This window comes from Prunus mume, linkage group LG2 (assembly GCF_029339155.1).
Source record: "Prunus mume cultivar Tortuosa linkage group LG2, ASM2933915v1, whole genome shotgun sequence".
Taxonomy (NCBI): Eukaryota; Viridiplantae; Streptophyta; class Magnoliopsida; order Rosales; family Rosaceae; genus Prunus; species Prunus mume.
This window is the reverse complement of record NC_142699.1, coordinates 29787587-29806257: the sequence shown is the minus strand read 5'-3', so window position 1 is coordinate 29806257 and position 18671 is coordinate 29787587. Positions and strand designations below refer to the sequence as shown.

General features: G+C 35.4%; 3 protein-coding genes across 3 annotated transcripts; all 3 read right to left on the bottom strand.

The window, feature by feature from the left end:
- Positions 1-2258: 2258 nt before the first annotated feature.
- On the bottom strand, positions 2259-2693 carry LOC107880374 (S-protein homolog 23-like). The gene has a single exon (XM_016791686.2). The coding sequence runs from the start codon at positions 2691-2693 to the stop codon at positions 2259-2261; it is 435 nt and encodes a 144-aa protein (XP_016647172.2).
- Positions 2694-8096: 5403 nt separating this feature from the next.
- LOC103323754 (S-protein homolog 2-like) lies at positions 8097-8537 on the bottom strand. The gene has a single exon (XM_016791688.2). It carries the CDS (start codon positions 8535-8537, stop codon positions 8097-8099), a length of 441 nt encoding a protein of 146 aa, XP_016647174.2.
- Positions 8538-12935: 4398 nt separating this feature from the next.
- LOC103323751 (S-protein homolog 2-like) lies at positions 12936-13367 on the bottom strand. Its single transcript, XM_016791687.2, has one exon. It carries the CDS (start codon positions 13365-13367, stop codon positions 12936-12938), a length of 432 nt encoding a protein of 143 aa, XP_016647173.2.
- Positions 13368-18671: the final 5304 nt, after the last annotated feature.

Below are 18671 nucleotides of genomic sequence, written 5' to 3'. Positions count from 1 at the left end.
CCCAAATGAATTAGGACTGTTTGTGTTAGTTCTTTATGTAAAAAAAAAGAGTACAAATTAAGTTGAAGAGGAAGACCGTCTCTCTCCCTCTACTTTATAGTTCAAAAACCCAATATTACTACCACAAGGACATGCTCATCTAAGCTGGATTGAGGCAATCATTTCCTAATTATTTCAAAGGGAACTTAAATGCTCCAATCAAATTTCACGAATGCTTTCCTTGCCATGAAAACCAAATACATTTTCATTCTAACGTTATGACAATATACTATTTTCTATTTAAACCCTAAACCCTAAACCGAGATTTTCTATTTAAACCCCGCACTTCTCTTTGTTCACTTCAATACTTAAATCATTAAGCTGTATGTTTTATTATTGTGTAAAAAGACAAAAAAAGGTCATTCAACTTAATACTTAAACCTAATACATCTATACACACACCCCACCACTCTTTATATTAAGTTTTAGAGAAATACAAAATCCTCTAGCGTAGTAAAAACATGGGTACTTAACCCCAAACCTTAAATCCTAAACCCTTTATTGGAAAGAAAGGTATGCTTTGTGTCTAAATTATTGCAACGATTTTATTAAGAGTTATGTCTTGGAGTTAGCTTATTTTTGTTTCTTTGGGGTTATGCATATGAGGGCTGATTTTTGCAGGTAAATTTGTGTTTTTTACTTTTTCTGTTTTTTCCCCATCTAAAACCAGATTTGGGCTCTCAAGGTTTTGGTGACCTTCTTGCCTGCATAAGAGACAAGAATATTCCACTTCAAAATATTCATTTTGTGGTACAAAATATATGCACTTTAAATTTGTAAACAGTAGAAGATTATTGTACCTTCGTGTAAGTAAATAGTAGATGATTACTGTATCTTCGTGTAAGTGAAATTTGTTCTTATCAAGGTAAGTTGCACCTTCTTATCTACAATGCAAATAAATATCTTCTTATTTAATTTCTAATTTAGAAATCTTTATTTAGTCTAGGACCTTCATCTTCTTCTCAAAAAATAAGGGCCTTCTTCATCTTTTCCCCCACTATTTAGTTTAGATATGTGTTTTTTTTTCTATAGTTTGTAGTAGGAAGATAGTGGGGTTTAAATAGAAAGAATCTTTTATTTTTTATTTTTTCAACTTGGGGTTTATTTAAGGGTAGTTTGGGAAGATAATGAGGTTTTCTTAGAAATTGTGAAAATTTAAATTAGAAGTTGGGGTGAACTTAGACGATGGGGTAAACAAAGAGAAGTATGAGGTTTAAATAGAAATTTTTAAACCTATATATGTTTCGAGTTTTTGATCATCCAGCCCAGCATGCATGCATATGTTCTCAGATTCTTTTGGCAAGCCACATAAATAGGCTAGATATGGATATATATGGTAAATTTTCTCTTTGGTGAGGTCGCATATATATTTTACTTTTATCTTTTTAATTAGTTCAATACCACACGCACGCCAACCGGACTTTTTTTCCTCATTAAGATAATTTTTTCATACCAATGGAGTGTTAGTTGGTTGGCTCTCGCCTTTGATGTGCTCCCAAGTCGTAATCTCTCTCTCTCTCTCTCTCTCTCTCTCTCAACTTTAATACCAAATAACTCTTTCAAAATCAAATAATAATACTGAATTCTACAACAACCCGAAAAAAACACCCTACTATTGCCAACTGTCCTATTTTTGAGTTTACTTAATATACTAATTTTCGGTTTTACCCTTTTATTTTGGCTTTATTTGTGAGCTTTTGAGGTTGGCTTGTTTTATAAATTATAGGAAGTTCAAAGTCTCTTTGTTATGTTGTAAATGGGCTTTGGGTGTGTTTCTAAAGTTTATTTAATATAGGTTTTTTTATATAATAATTTGGGCTCCTATATTAAGCATAATAATAAAACTCCCAAAAGAAAAAAGCCCCATGGAAATTGCTCTTGAAACATACCAAATCAGATGCACCAACACTTGAAAGCTGCAATGATAGAATAAAACTTGAAATTGATATCCAGTATCAATAAAACGAAACTTGAAATTGATAATCATACTGACAAGTAGGATTACAAGTGCATAGGAGAGATAAAGACATTAAGAATAAGAAGAGAGCGAGAGATGAAAAATTTGATTGTTCAGCAGACTCACTGTCTTGATCAGACTCCAAAACAAAACCAAGATATAGAAATTGAATAAAAAAGTAAGAGGAATCTAAACAAAAACAAATCCCTTTATTATATTTATTTTGAGTACAAATATATCAGAACTCAAGGCCCGACAAATTTCATGTTTGAATTTGCTTTTCCCAGTCATACGACTTTTTATAATCATCATGCTTGATCCTATATAAGTATATTCCATCCTCTCTCGCACTCCATATGCAATGCACTCCACCACAATCATTAAGAAGAGCCTCGTCATCTCTAAACGCAATAATCATAGCATGGTAAGTTGAGTACCGCAGGTCACAATTGAACTGAGTCGTAAACCCGAGTCGAAATCCAAATTCAAACTGTGATCCAGCAGTAGGAAGACTGCGATTGATTTGATCATCACCAGATTTACAACTGAAGTCAAGTGGTTTGTTGTCCAGATCGTTGACGATACGCACAAAGTACTTTTTCCCAATTGACAAAGTACTGGAGCAGGAACTTGGCTTGAAGGCTAATGAAGCCAAGAGCAGAAAATAGTACAACACCCGTGAAGTTTTTCCTTTCATTTTGCTTATCCTCGATATGATTTGATCCCACTATGTACACTCTAGCTATTTATATACATCTGTTCTTACAGCAAGAGAACAAATGTATGTAAATATTTATTTGGTTTTTTTATAAGGTAAATATCTATTTGGTTGGTTTGTTAATTCAATTCCGTTTTAGGGGAGAATTATAATTTTCTTTTTTTGTTTGGATTTATGATCTCTTTCTCTAAAGAGTGCTGCTATTTCCATCAGTTGTCCTATTTCTCCACCTACCTTATCTTCATACCAACCATGTAAATTTGAAAAAACACAATCATATCTTCCACCCACCATTTTTTAAAACTTTTAGCAGGCCCAAATTCATGTGGGGCGTATATTTATACCAAGCATGTAGAGAAGAATCAACCATTTCCTAATCAATTATGCCTTATAATTTTCTCCATCAGTCATGATTTTTGAGAAATTTGATAATAAGCTCAACTATTCCCTTCATATATTATGCCTTAGAGCACTTTCACCCATCCTCTTTTGTCATGGTAAAAGGGGGCCTAGGTTCCAAAAACAACCATCACCAAGGAAAAGTTGCCATGGAAAGAAGTGGGCCCATGAAACTAGGTAAGCCTAAAGGCAAGACTTGTCTAGGCAAGCTGATGTCATGCTGACGTCAGTGTGACTTAAGCGGCCAATTTATATACCAAAAAATTCAGATTTTTTTTTCTTTCTATAAATACCTAGTCATATTCTTCACTTCCTACACCAAAATCCATACAAATTCCTCTCCTCATATCTCATGTAAATAGTGGTTACCATGACAATGGATGGGAATGCATCAAAACAATTGCTAGAACAATCACTATTCACGTGACTTAATTGAAATTGGTACTTAGGTGACGAGAGATAAATTTAAAAGAAATTCAACCAAGAACACAACAAACTTCACACACTCTAGACCTAGACCAACTATCAAATATATATTATACCAAAGAATAACATACACGGAGCATACCAAGATATACATGCAAGCCTAGACAATTACTAGTGACAACCTAGGCACTCAGAAGGACTCATCAATCTAGGCATCCCATGTGGTAGCAACAACTTTGGTGAACGTGTGTGAAGACAACATAATCCAGCAAACACCAAACAACAGAAAATGATGACTAGTCAACCGCAAGAACACAAACCTAGAAAACAGATGAACATCATGCGATGACTAGTCAACTATCAAGAACACAAACCCAGAAAATTTACAGAGACGGAAACCAGAAATTGTTCACCTAAAAACCTACTATTGGGAAAAATTAGTGGTCATCAACTGACCAGTGCAATCCACTAAGCAAAAAGATTCTACAAAAAAAACACTAGCAAGCTCAAGAAATTCTTAGGTCTATTTAGAAAGATGAGCTTTACTTCCTTTGTGCAATCTTCTTCTCTAGCTTAGCAAAACCAGCAACTTAGGTCTTCATGACAATGACATTCTTCACTCTTTCATCCCATGGCACCAGCTGCTAGCTCCAACTCAAACAAGAAGGAAATTTGAATTCAAAGGAAGAATGACCAATTTCTTCAAGAAACCATACTCTTGAAGAAATCAATCTTGAATCTGACCTAAATATATATGAGAGAGTGTTTGATCTAGCAAGATGAGGTTTTCATATTTCAAATGCAGTTTTCAAAAAGAAAATTTTTGGAAAACTCAAATATGAAAAATATGAAGGTTACACTTGAGGAAGAAGAGAAAGTTTATAGAGAAACTTTCCAAAACGTGCCTACAAAAGTGACGGCTACCAAATGAGGAATGCATGCGTTTTTACTCCAAAATTCTTAGGTTAGAATCGCATAAGACAGAGAAGATTTCGAATAAGACAAAAGTGGATAGATCCATTGAAAAACAAGAATCTGAAATCTTACTAACGCAAAGGTTGACTAGTCATATGGAGGAAGGATGACTAGTCATATGGATGATAACTAGTCATACGGAGAAAGGATGACTAGTCATAATATTTAGGAATAGGTTAATGCAATGCAAAACTTACCTTCACAAACACAATGTTGTCCATCATAATGTAGTCAGGTAAGAACACCTAGAGATGAAATTCTTAATCTAAACTTGAGCTTGAGAAAATACAATGATTGTCCTATTGCAAACTTGTCAAGGGAAGCTAAAAGAAAATTACAAAATCCATACATTTACATTAATCACCTTCATCATCCTTGATTTTATCCTATGATTTATTATTGCCCTTCTATTAGGTTAGTTTCAGCTATTTTTGCTTTTGTTTTTTTGGCTTCTTTGGAAAACATTGTATTTGATACTATAAATCATCAAGCTCAAGTTTAAATAGTCTAGGTTAGACTAGTTTGGAGAGGCCTACAATCACAGAAACATATCATGCCTTAATCACCTCCAGCATCCTTGATTTTGTCCTTTGATTTATTATTGCCTTTCTCTTAGGTTAACTTTAGCTATTTTGTTTTTTGGCTTTTTTGGAAAACATTGTATTTGCTGCTCTACATCATCAAGCTCAAGTTTGATTAGTGGTTAGACTAGTTTGGAGAGGCCTACTATGACAGAGACAAAGTGTGGCTAAATGCAAATCACCTCAAAGGTAAATCATGCATTACACACATTAGAATGTATTAGGATATTACTAGTCATCTGTTGAGTAACACATGTACTGCCATGTCATTTAAAATGCTCATGTGAGACTCACACCTTGCCAGATTCAACCCCGTTGTAATTCAACATTAAAAGTTATTTCAGCCAAGTGTCGAGTTGATTAACAACAAAGAAATCCTTTGGATATGGGAGGAAAAGTTTTTTCTTCTTCTTTTGATAGGGAAAAAGGAAGGGATTATGATTACATAGGTTTGGGAAAAGAAAGCTTATCGAGAGGTAAGATTTGGGCAGAGACATGAAGAAGGAAAAAAAGCAAGAATGTAAGGAAGAAGGCAAAGAGAAGAGGACATAGCGTGAAGCAAGAGAAAAAAGATTAACATCGAAAGACCCCCTTAAGGTTTGGGGTCATTCTCAATATGAGTCATCAGGTTTCAATTTCATTATTTTACACCTTATGATTTTCAAATCTGACCAATTTAAGTCTTCCGTTAAGTTGACCGTTGGTCAGACGTTAACTGATAACGTGTCCATTAAGGGACCCACAAAGCTTGAAATTTAAATTCCCACTCCTGATGGGGAGCAAGAATGCGATCGCCAAGATCGCATATCGGATTCACAATGGTAGTTTAGTTGTTGTTGGCCAGCTCGTTCTTAATTCTCACAAAGTGCTTTTTCCCAGGCCAGAAGCCAAAGCAGCTTCTTGGGCCAAATGCCAAAGAAAGGAAGAGCACAAAATAGAACAACTGCCTCATTGCTTTTCCCTTCATTTGCAATCTGCTGCCTGCATATGCTTTTATAGCAAAATTATATTATTTGGTTTTCATATTTGGTTATAATCTTGTCATATTTTGAGTAATGCATACACCGGACATAAATGAAAATTGTCATATACAAGCATGTTTTTATGGAAAACTGCATAAAGGATTGATTCAGAATGACAACTAAAGGCAATCTGACGACACAAAAAGTCGACCATCGTGAAATTCATGCTTCCGATTAACAATTTGGCACGTTTAGAAACAATATTAGTGCTAATTATTTCTTAATTTGAATAGATATTTGTCCTTCCTTGGGGAATGTTAGCAACTTTCTCTCTAACCTTCTCTTTTGGACCTTCTTGTTTTTCCTAATGACATGTGTCATTATCCTTATACTTAAAACAATGTAATTAATGCATCATACAAGCTAATTTTTGTTTTTCAAATTTATCCTTATTTAATGTATTGGTTTTTTCACAACTTTATTACCACCTTATTAAAATATATATAAATAAGAAAAAAAAATTTATTTATTTATTTTAAAAAGTGTCTTCTTCTTTCTTTTTTTCGAAGAGAACTTTTTTTTCCACAACAAAAATGATATCAGTTCCATGAATAGTCATTTCACGAAAAAGATGTTTTAAAGATATTATTTTCAGGTAATTATAAGAAGAAGAAAAAACATAACAGTAAAACATAAATAGTAATAACAATAAACATATCAGTAAAAGAAACAAGTTTATCAGCAACATCTATTTTTCTAGAATAAAAAAACGGACATTAAACAAAAACTGACGTTTAAAGTAAAAAAAAGGTGATAAGAAATAAAATTTTAAAAAGGCTAATTTCTTGGGAAAAAAAAAATTCAATATATTTAATAAGGATAAATTTGGAAAATAAAAATTAGTTTATGTGATACATTAATGACACATGTCATGAGTTAAAGGGAGAAGGTCCAAAAGAGAAGGTTAGAGAGAAGATTACTATCATTTCCCCATTTTAAAATACTAAAAAAGAGTGCTACTATTTCTACCTCATATTTATTTCCCCACCGACCACCAAATATATAAGAAAATAGTAATAATTCTCGTCATCATTAATATGAGACACATCCGCAGCACCTAAAAGAGGGGAGCGGATGCACTGTCCCCAAATGTCTTCCCCTCTGTGACCCTTGCTTAACCGAGTGACATTTACACTTCCACATTTTTTGTTGTTGGAATCGGTACTTCCACTTAGCCAAGTATTAACAACGTTAACTATGTTGAAACATTGAAAAAAAAACCTATTTTGAAACATTTATATTATTATTTTAAAGAAAATACCTTCTTCTTAAATTTTGAAAATCAATTGGCTTTGGAATTGAAACGAGATGATTGATATGCCCTTGGAATATAGTGCGACTCAAGCTTGCTCGATTGGTAATATGTGCTGCAAACTTTTTCGATTGCCCCGATTCAAGTAACACCACATGAGACATATAGTTACCCCAAATTTGTTCTTTTAGTTTTGTACCTTAGTACTTAGGGGTCACTTAACAAAATATTAATTATATGATTAATCTATTCACTAAATGGGAATAACTGTAAGGATGTGAAGATGTCCCAATTGAAAAATTGAGAAACCTTGAAAGGAAGAATTGAGCTACAACTTTGATTGTCAATTGGTTTTTGAGGTAGAGCTTCAACTTCTTTCATAGTATCAGAGTTACACGTACTCCACATCACCCAATATGAGTTTTTAAGTGCTAGACTCGCTTGTTAGTTCATGACATGCTCTTTCCTCCCCTGAAGTTTGTCTCATGAGGTTGTCCTAGAAAGGTTTTAACGAGGTCACTGTATCATATCGCTCTTTATATGTCTTTAATTCCATGAATAAATTCTCTTTCTATATAAAAAAATATTAGACTTGAAAATTAGACCTGTGAGAATGTGAAATGAAGATGACAAAAAAAAAAACAAGAACATATATATATCCCTTTTATTATAATTTACTGTGGTCGTACAATCTAGGATCCCAAGTTATACAGTACTTAGATTTTACTCATAATGTTTTTCCATATATTTCCCAATCATAAGATTTTTCCCAGAGACCAGTCTTGATGTGATATAAGGAGAGTCCAATTTCTTCTGCTCTCCATATGCAATGGGCCCCGCCACACCTGTGAACAAACTTGTTACTGGGATAAAACACATCGAAATGAGCATGGTGGTTATTTGAGTGCCAAAAATCACAGGTAAAAATGGTCTCGAAGTCGAGATGAAATTTAAATTCCCATTCCTGCTGGGAAGCAAGAGTACGTTGACCAAGATCATCATCTTTTGAATGGCAATGGTAGACAAGTTGCTTGTTGTCGAGCAAGTTAACAATGCGCACAAAGCGCTTTGTCATGACGGGAAGACCAGAGCAGATATTTGGGCCAAATGCCAAAGCCAAGAAGAGCACAAGAAAATAGTACCACTGCCGCATTGCTTTTCCCTCCATTTGTTTCATGCTCTCAGCATGGACATTCAAGGCTTCTAGCTTTATGTTTTTATAGCAAAAGAACGCTAATTTTGTTTTCATATACCTGGAGGAATTTTATAGGGTACGTACAACCTAAATTAACCTTCCCTCATATATAATGTATGGTGATGTAAATACACCATAAAGTTGTCAAATACATGCTAACAAAAGAAATGGAAAGTAATTTAAAAAAAAGAAAAAGTATACCAATCGTGCCTTAAAGAGTTTGGATCCATCATGAGTGATTTGTATCATCTAAGTCACATGACCAACAACTTAGGCATGACTCCAAATTTTAAGGAAAACTACATAAACTTCTATGTTCAGTATACTTGGCATGACTCCAAATTTTTAGGAAAACTATATAAGCTTCTACGTTCAGTTCAAGGATAGTGAGGAAATTTCACTAATAACATAAAGAGATCATAGAAGAATGTCTAACTCTCATATGTTGAAGAATATAAAGTTCCACACTGGAAACTTGACTAAATAAATTACAACTTATAATAAGTGGTTCCACTCCTAATAGCATCGAGTCCTTTTGTGATAAAACCCCACACCAATTGGGCTTTGTAGGTGGTTAAATTTGAGACAATATTGGTGATACTCATAGTGGGACACTGCCCCATCTCTAATCTCTATGAAATTTAACATCATAGACCTGAATTCCACATGCATGGGAAATGGTTGCATGGTACATGGGAAAATAGGGAGGGAAATGTAACCCTCCTCCCTCCCTTGGGTACATGAGAAATTATTTCCCATCAAATCTTTTCTGCAAACCAAACATGGCATAAAAGAGAGAAGAATACCAAATTTGAAGTAGTTAAATGCTAAGGATATATTATCTCCCAAATGCTACAACAAACAAACTCACATCCAAAACAAAAAGAGAAGATTATTTATTTCACATATACAAAATGAAATGAGTCACAATTCCTTCACCCTACATTTTTCTGGCTCTCTCAAATGGTTCCCGATAGTGACCTCTACCCAAACAAAAGAGAGAGTTTTCTCTTACCAAATATGGAAGCACACTATAGAAAGTAAGTGAGAAGATTATGTATATATATGGTTAGCTAAGTTGGAAACCGTAATCCAAATATGAGCCACATGGGCTTACTTAAAACCTACCAAATGGGCTTTTAAATTTAATACCCACTATGGAACATTTTTTTATATTTATATCTTTAAATATAAATGCTATTTTCTTTTTGGCTTACGTGAAGATATGATTTCAAGATAAAATCGAAGATTTCAGTGAACATGAAGATAAAGGAAAAAGTAGACATAAAATAAGAGTACTTTGCAAATCAATGCTTCATATGAACAATTTGCGGACGTAAAATTTCTAAATGCTTGTTAGGAGAAAAATGAGATGCTTCAAAGCTGGATCAGAGTGAGTGGATCACACATATGAGTAAAGCAAGAATCAGAACATTAGATGAACGGATTAATTTTATTCACTGTGAACAAGGGCTACATAAACATAACAATAATGTGTAGTAAGTAATACAGCCTCTCTCATGCACCAAGCTTTTCGTTCCACTTATAACACTTTGGAGGGTTAGGACCATACAAACAAGGGCCATCCTGAAGTATAGACCAAAAACATTTGGTGCAGTCATCCCTGTCAGCCTTATAAATATCGAAATAGTGCAATTTACCCGACCATTTGAAGCTGCAAAAGTATAGCGTGGTGCGCAAAAAAATTGGTTTGAACTGAAACTCATAGTCTGCCTTTGGAAAAAGTATGTGAGAGCCAAGATCGTCGTCTTGGATTTACAGTGCACGGTCATGTCCAAGTTGGTTGCCAACAGGTTCCCGAGACGGACGGTCACCTCCGTTGGAATAATGCCAGCACTTATACTGGGGGAGTGTAACAGTATAAGTAGCAATAGCATAAGGGGAAGGGCATTTCTCTGAAAGGGACTTTTTTTTTTTTTTTTTTTTCCTCAAGTAGGACTACAAATTAAGTTGAAGAGAGAGAACGTCTCTCTCTCTAATTTATAGTGCAAAAGCCAACATGACTAGCATAAGGATATGCTCATCCAAGGTGGAATGGGGCAATTATTTCGAAGGGAACTTAAATGCTCAGAATCCACGAATGCTTTCTTGGCCTAAAAGCCACAGAGTATGCTTCGTTTCATTTCTTCCCAGAACAATTTAAAGCACCTAAATTGCGATGAAATTAAGTACAACATCACTCCACAAGGGTACCCATACCTACTGCTTGAAGAAGAATTACAAATATCCCATATATGGCGAAAGATAATCCCACACATGCTAGGAATAATGGCGAAGTATAAACTAAATTGTATTTTACGTTTTTAGGTTGCAGACCCGATTGCGTAAAAGTACTGGAAAAAAAAAACCGAAATGTTTTTCCAACGGTGGTGTAGGAAAGAAAGAAGAAACTCCAACGGTGGGTTTGTTGGGATCCATGACGGCGAAAATGGCGACGCCAGAGATGACGGAGGGTTTGGGGACTAAGGTATAATGCTCGGGATCTCATGCATTTTTCAATTTCAGTCAGTTTTCTTGACTTGTAATAATTGCATAACTTTGTGAGTTGAGTTGGGTCTTTGATTGTAGTCTACTCTCTATTTGTATTTTGCAATTGTGAGAGTTTAAAGATTGTAGTTGTATTGGAAGATTTGCTTAGGTGTGCGGCTTTTATGTTGAAATTGTTTTGGTTTTACGTTGCATATATCTGGATTAACCATATGTGGTTACTATGCTTACATATCTATATTAACCATTTGTGGGTATTTGTACTTGTTCTCGCCTGTGGCTGGTGATCCTTGTGTCTAATTTATGAATACAATTATTGATTTTTTATATAAAAAAATTTCACTTTTAATGTATTTATTTAATCTAATTATTTAACTTTTTTTGTTTAATTTGAAAAAAATAAAGAATTGTTTATTTATTGTTTTGTCCACTTGGAGTCCACGTCATGAAAAAAGGGGCTTATATTTGCCATATCAGCATTTGATGATATACTAATATTTGTCTAACGAAGTGGGTAAAATGTAGATTTTCCAGGAGTTTGTGTATACAGTTGTAAATGTTTTAGAAAATGATTTTGAACTTGAAAATAACCCCATAGTAGTTAATAAAAATAAAAAAATATTTTTGCTCACCCCTCACTACCATTCTCAACACTTGACACGTGTCCATAGGCATAACCATAGTTAACTTTTACTTTGTATTTATGGAACCATGGCTATGCCTATGGACACGTGTCAAGTGTTGAGAATAGTGATGAGGGTACACCTTAGGTTAAAGTGATGTGAAAAAATGCTTCCAAAAAATAACACTAATTGAACACACTTGATTGCCCCGTTACCTTCCACATTAAATGGTCAATTAATGTGGTAAAATTTGTTTTGTTAAAAAAAAAATCTAAAATGTATTCAACCTAATAGTGTTTAAACATTTTGTTTTTGGTTTTTTTAAAACAAGCGATAGTCTAAATTTTAAGGGGAAGCGGAGTTTCTCACACACACAATACCAAGGTGTCATAGCAATTCGAATAGACAACTGATCTGCAAATCAAGGTCATTTTCTACTCATCTATATCTTTGGCAATAGTGTTTTAACATTTTAGAATAATTGAATAGAAGAAAAACAATACTTCTACTCTGCTAATGATTTTTTCCTTGTAGTGGATTATGTTCAATAACCCTGGAACCTTAAGCTGTGTTTGTTTAATTTTAAAACGGAAGGTATTATGTAAATTCTGGCTGCCATTGTATGCAATGAACTCTATTTTTAAACTATCATACCCTTGTAATTTAATTAAACTATGAACTATCACTTGTATTAAAAAAATAGTGTTTTAAAATTTTAGAAAAATTGAATAGAACAAAAGCAATACTACAACTCTACAAGGGTGTTTTAGCATTTTTATCTATTTAGCTCTGTTAATGATTTTTCCCTTGTAGTGGCATTATGTTAAATAATTCTGAAACCTTCAGGTGTGTTTAGAGAGCCAAAATGTTGGGACTCATCGGTTTGCTCGTTGAAGCCTTAGATCATACAGGCCCTGCTTCTTGAGGATTCTTGCACTCTGAACTAGTTTTGTTCATCAATAGAAGTTCCCATTTAAAAAAAAAAAAAAAAACTGAAGTTATTATATAAATTCTGGGGGTCATTGTGCAATTAACTCCATTTCTAGTTCCGAAAAGATCAGTAATAAGTGTTTCTTTTCTTCTAAGCATGAACCAAAACAAACTCAAGATTCTGATGAAATGAAAATACAATCAAACAAAAAGTATGAGGAAATTAAACCCAGAACGGCTCCCTTTATTATATTTCATTTGACTACAATTGGAGCTCAATCCAATGGATGTGGAGAAAATATGGCTTTTTTCATCCTCCTATTATCCAGTCATAAGATTTTTCCCACCATCCAGTCTTGATGTGATATAAGAAGAATCCAGTCTCTTCTACATGCCAAATGCAATGAGCCCCGCCACACCTGTGAACAAACTTATCACTGGGAACAAACACATCGAACTTCTGATGGTGGTCAATGGAGTGCCAAAACTCACAATTGAAATAGCTCTCGAAGTCCAGATGGAATTCAAATTCCCACTCCTGCTTTGGAGCAAGAGTTCGTCCACCAAGATCATCATCTTGTGAACGGCAATGGTAGACAAGTTGCTTGTTGTCGAGCAAGTTAACAATGCGCACAAAGCGCTTTGTCATGATGGGAAGACCAGAGCAGATCATACTTGGGCCAAATGCCAAAGCCAAGAAGAGCACAGAATAGCAGAAATGCTGCATTGCTTTTCCCTCCATTTGTTTCATGCTCTCAGTATGTAGTGCATTCTACGCTTCTTGCTATGCATGCTTTTATAGTAAAAGAATGCCTTGCGTTTTGATCATTTACATTTTATTTTTAGGAATATCATTCTATATATGTACCCGTGCTTTTATATGCATTTAAAACAATATTAATCATTGAATTAATTAAATGAGTTTAAGTCAATCCACGACAACATAGTTGCATTTGACTAAAACGCACACTTCGCACCTTATCGTTATCGCTTTTTCATCTGATTGTGTCCATGTTCACGTCACCATGTTGTACCTAACTCTCTGTGAAATAAGAGTACTCTTGCCAAATCAATATTTACCACATTTTATATACCGCCTCTTTAATTGAGATGGAGCTCACCAATACAATTTGTTCCACCTTTTTACTATTTTTATTCTAACCTTTTATACAATTTTACCATTTTACATCCATAATTAAATGCTGGTCTCGAATATTTATTGCAACAATATGATGCTAGGAAACATTTTTCTTTTTTTTTTTTTTTTTTTATGCGGAAAGGAAAATTACAAAGCAAAGTGGGAGCAGCAGGTAACGGCAACCCAACTTCCCAAAGGAACAAAGGGGAAAGCTTATGGCCAAGGTTGCGCAAGAGAATCTGCCACGAAGTTGGCTTCACGAAACACATGTGCAAACTTGATGGAATCGCAGAAGGAGCTTGTTAATGTATGGTTTTTACTATTTTCTTTTGGTTTCCCTTGACAACTTTGTAATAGGATGTGTAATGTAATTTATCAAGCTCAAGTCTAGATTAGGGAAAACCTTTATTGGTGCTCTTCTCTAATCTTTGTTCTATGGAAGCTCATGCAAGTTAACAAAGGTATTGTGCATTGCATATCATTACATTAAATAGTCATAAAATGATGACTAGTCATCCGTTTCATATGACTAGTCATCCTTGCTTCCATTGGATAACAAACTGCTTTGTCCTATTCCTCTCTCTATGTCGCCATCTGGTTTCGACCTAACGAATTTTTGACCGTAAAGGTCACGCTTTTGGTTATTGGGCGGTCACTTTTGTGTGGAATTTTTGGAAAGATTGTTTTTGCTTTCTTTCTCTTCTTCCTCAAGAGAGAACCATATACTTTTCATCTATGAGTTTTTCCAATTGATTTCTTTTTGAAAAACTGCTTTTGAAAACCCGAATCTGCATCTAGCTATTCAAATCATCTCTCATTTATATCTAGGTCAGATTCAAGACTGATTTCTTCAAGAGTATGGTTTCTTGAAGAAATTGGTCATTCTCCTTTGAATCCAAATATTGTTCTTGGTTCGTGTTGGAACTTGCAAGCTTGTGCCATGGGATGAACGAGCTGGAGAAGGAGCTGCCATTGCCATGAAGAACTGAGCTTCAAGTTTTGCTAAGTTGGAGAAGGAGATTGCACAAAGGAGGTATTGCTCATATTCCTAAATTGACCTAGGTGAATCTTGAGCTTGGTTGTATTTCCTTTGTAAGAATCTTTTTCTACTTAGTGGATTGCCTGGTCGGTTGATGACTCCCAGTTTTCCCAATGGTGGGTTTCTCGTGAACAAAATCTGTTTTGCATATCCGTAATTTTTCTGGGTTTGTGTTCTTGATGGTTGACTAGTCATCTTTATCTCTGTTTGATGTTTGCATGATTTTGATGATTTCACACACTTTCACATAGTTGTTGCTAGCACAGGGGATGCCTAGATTGATGGGTCCTTCTGAGTGCGTAGGTTGTCACTAGTAATCTTCTAGGTGCAGGTACATTGTGGCATGATCTGTATGTTCTCTTGATTGTGATTGTTCATGACTAGCAGTTGACTAGTCATACGTGTATTTGGTCAAGGTTTAAAGTGTGTGAAGATTGCTGAGTTGTTTTGTTTTGGTTGTGTAATTAAATCTACCATTTGTCACCTAAGTACCAATTTCAATTGGTATCAGAGCTTCAGCTCTTAACACAAATAGAGAGATCCTAGGATTTGTTTTGGTGTTTAGGTGTGTTCACTATGGAAAGGGATCGAGAGTTCTCGGATCTTGCAACTCCCCTCCCTATTTTGACGGTAATAACTACGCTGCATGGAGAGAAAAATTTGAGATATTTCTTGATGCTCTTGATGAGTATGCAAGTGAGTATCTCACAAAAGAGTGGGTTGTCTGGCCAAGACTGCTTTTTGGTGAGGATGTGCCCAAACCTAGGTCCGAATGGACTGAGTGAGGTGTTTGGTGCATATTCGAACAAGAAGGCCAGAAATGCCTTAGTTACTTGCTTTGTCTAGCACACAATTTGCACATATACAACATATCCCTAATGCTAAACAAGCTTGGGATAAACTAAGGGTGGTTCATGAAGGGATGACTAAGTTAGAACCCTAAAACTTCAGATGGTGCTTGCACAATTTGAAGAACTTAGGATGTCCAAACTGAGTCTATTTCTGAGTTCCATGGGAGAGTTGAGATGATCACAAATGAAGCCATGAGTCTAGGTCAACCCATTGAAGAGCTTCTTGTTGTTCAGAAAATTCTTCGTGTTCTACCATCTAGGTTTAGAGCAAAGAAAACCGCAATCATGGATGTCCAAAACTTAAATGAAATTAAGCTTGCAAGTTTGTAGGAAAACTGAAAACCTATGAGATGGAATTGAATATGGAAGAAAATGACTCCAAAAAATCAAAAATGTTGCACTTCAAGGAGTGCATGTTTCCTCTCCGAAAGTTGATGAAAATCCTCAGGTTTTGAGGATGAGATGGCCTTGTTTGTCAAAAAATTTAGGAGAATTCTTAAGGATAAGGGAAAGTTTGCTAGAGAGGGCAGCTCTGGTAGTGAGAAACTGTTTAGACCATCAACTGATCGGTCTAATGAGAGGAATAAGGATGTCAAACCTTTCACGAAAGATTTCAGAAAATCTATCAAGTGCTTCACATGTGGAGGCATTGACACTATGCTCTGATCATGTGCAACAATCAGAAAAAATACTCCAAAGGAAAGGACAAGGCCATGAAAGTGAGCTGGAGTGAGAGTGAAAGTGAAGGGTCTCAAGAGGATTCATCTTCCTCTGATGTTGATGACCAACATGTTGCCTTTGTTGCCTCTGTGCAGCCCATGTCTGATGAATCTGATTCCGAGTCAGATGACCTGTCATACGAGTCATTAGGAAGAAAATATGATTGTTTGTTTAAAGAGACCTTGTGTTTGAAAGAAGAGAGCCTCAAACTTGAGGTTAATAACCAAGATCTTCAACATGAAATTCTCATCCTAAAAGAAACCAAAAAGGAGTTAAGTGACAAATTTGAGTCTCTAGAAAAAGAAAGTGATGCTCTTGTGTCAATTAGGAGTAACCTTGAGAATCAAGTTAATGTGCTCAAGGAAAGTAACATTGGTTTCCAGAACTCAAACAAACAGCTCCTAGGTGAATTGAATGAAGCAAATAGGAAGATTATATCTATGACCATTGGTGCTTCAAAAATTGACAAAATGTTGAATATGGGAAAAGTTCATGGGGACAAAGGTGGCCTTGGATTTAATCACTTTGGTTCTAGTTCGTCTAGCTTTACCACTAATTTTGTCAAATCAGAAACTCCACCACTGTACCTCGATGTTCAGAAAGTTGTCAAGAAACCTAAGTTTGTTCCAACTTGTCAGTGTGGGTTGACTGGTCATATTCTGACCATCTGTCATATGTTCAAGAAAGATAAAACCAGAAAATTGTCTTCAAAATCTAAAGGAATCCTGATCTTTGCAAGATCAAGTTGATCATTTGATGAATGAAGTTACTAAGATAGCCAAACTTGTCTCCTCAAAATGAGTTCTCCCATTGTGCCTAAGTCTTCTTGGATTGCAAGAGGTCATACCAAATCTCTTGTTGTGCTAAATGCCTTTGTCCGCTTCAAACACCAACTCTTGGTATTTTGATAGTGGTTGTTCCAAACATATGTCCTGGGATAAAATGTTTTCTCATCCTCACCCTTTGATGGAGGCACTGTGACTTTGGTGGAGGTCATAGGTCTCAAGTTGTTGGAAAAGGTACTTGCTTTGTATCCTGGTCTGCCTGAGCTTAAGAATGTTAGATTTGTTGAGGGTCTCACATCCAATCTCATTAGTGTGAGTCAGTGTGTGACGATGGAATAGTAGAGGTTAGATTCTCCAAGCATGGCTGCAAAATCATTGGAAAAGGTGACAATGAGATTGTTAGCGTGGCAAGGTCTAGGACAATTGCTACTGTATTGATGGTGTCAATGATGCAAAAGAAGTAGTTTGCAACAAGGTTGTAAATGAAACAAGTGTTTTGTGGCATCAAAGGCTTGGACATGTGAATTTTAGAGACTTGCATAAATTGTCCAAGAGAGAGTTAGTAAGTGGTCTACCAAAGCTTGAAAAATCTGACCTGCATGTTTGTGAAGGATGTCAATTAGGCAAACAAGTTAGAGTGTCACACAAAAAGGTTAAACACATTCAAACTAATGTTAGTCTAGAACTTGTTCACATGGATCTTGTTGGTCCTATCCAAACCATGTCTCTTGGTGGAAAGAAATATATTCTTGTCATGGTTGATGATTTCTCTAGGTTCACCTGGTCTCATTCTTACGTGAGAAATCTGAAACCTTCCAAAGGTTTAAGTCTGTTTGTCACCTTTTGCAAAAAGAGAGGATGACTAGTCATCTACCTCTTGTTAGAATTAGAACAGATCATGGCACTGAATTTGAGAATTCTCAGTTGAAATTTTGTGAAGAAATGGGAATTAAACATGAGTTCTCTCACCTATTACACCTCAGCAAAATGGTGTTGTGGAGAGAAAGAATAGGTGCTTGTAGAAATGGCAAGGGTGATGCTAAATAGCAAAAATCTTGCTAAACACTTTTGGGTGAAGTCAATACAGCTTGTTACATCTCAAACAGGTATTTGTGAGGTCCGTACCAAACAAACTCCTATGAGATTTGGAAAGGAAAGAAGCCTAATGTGTCATATTTTAGGGTCTTTGGTAGCACATGCTATATTTTGAGAGATAGGAGCATCTTGCTAAATTTGATTCTAAGTGTGATAAGGGAATATTTCTAGGGTATTCCACCTCGCCGAGCCTATAGAGTGTACAACAGTAGGTCCAGAACCATCATTGAATCCATAAATGTCACTATTGATGATTTTGCTGCATCTACAGAGATGGCATTGGATGAGGATGATCTTTTACCTCCTCCTCCTCCTGAGCAAGAATCTCCAGGTCTGGATCTTGTGGTTGACTCACAACTTTGGAAATTTCATGTCTGCTGACTCACAACTTTTTCAACTTCTAGTTCCATCCCATCTC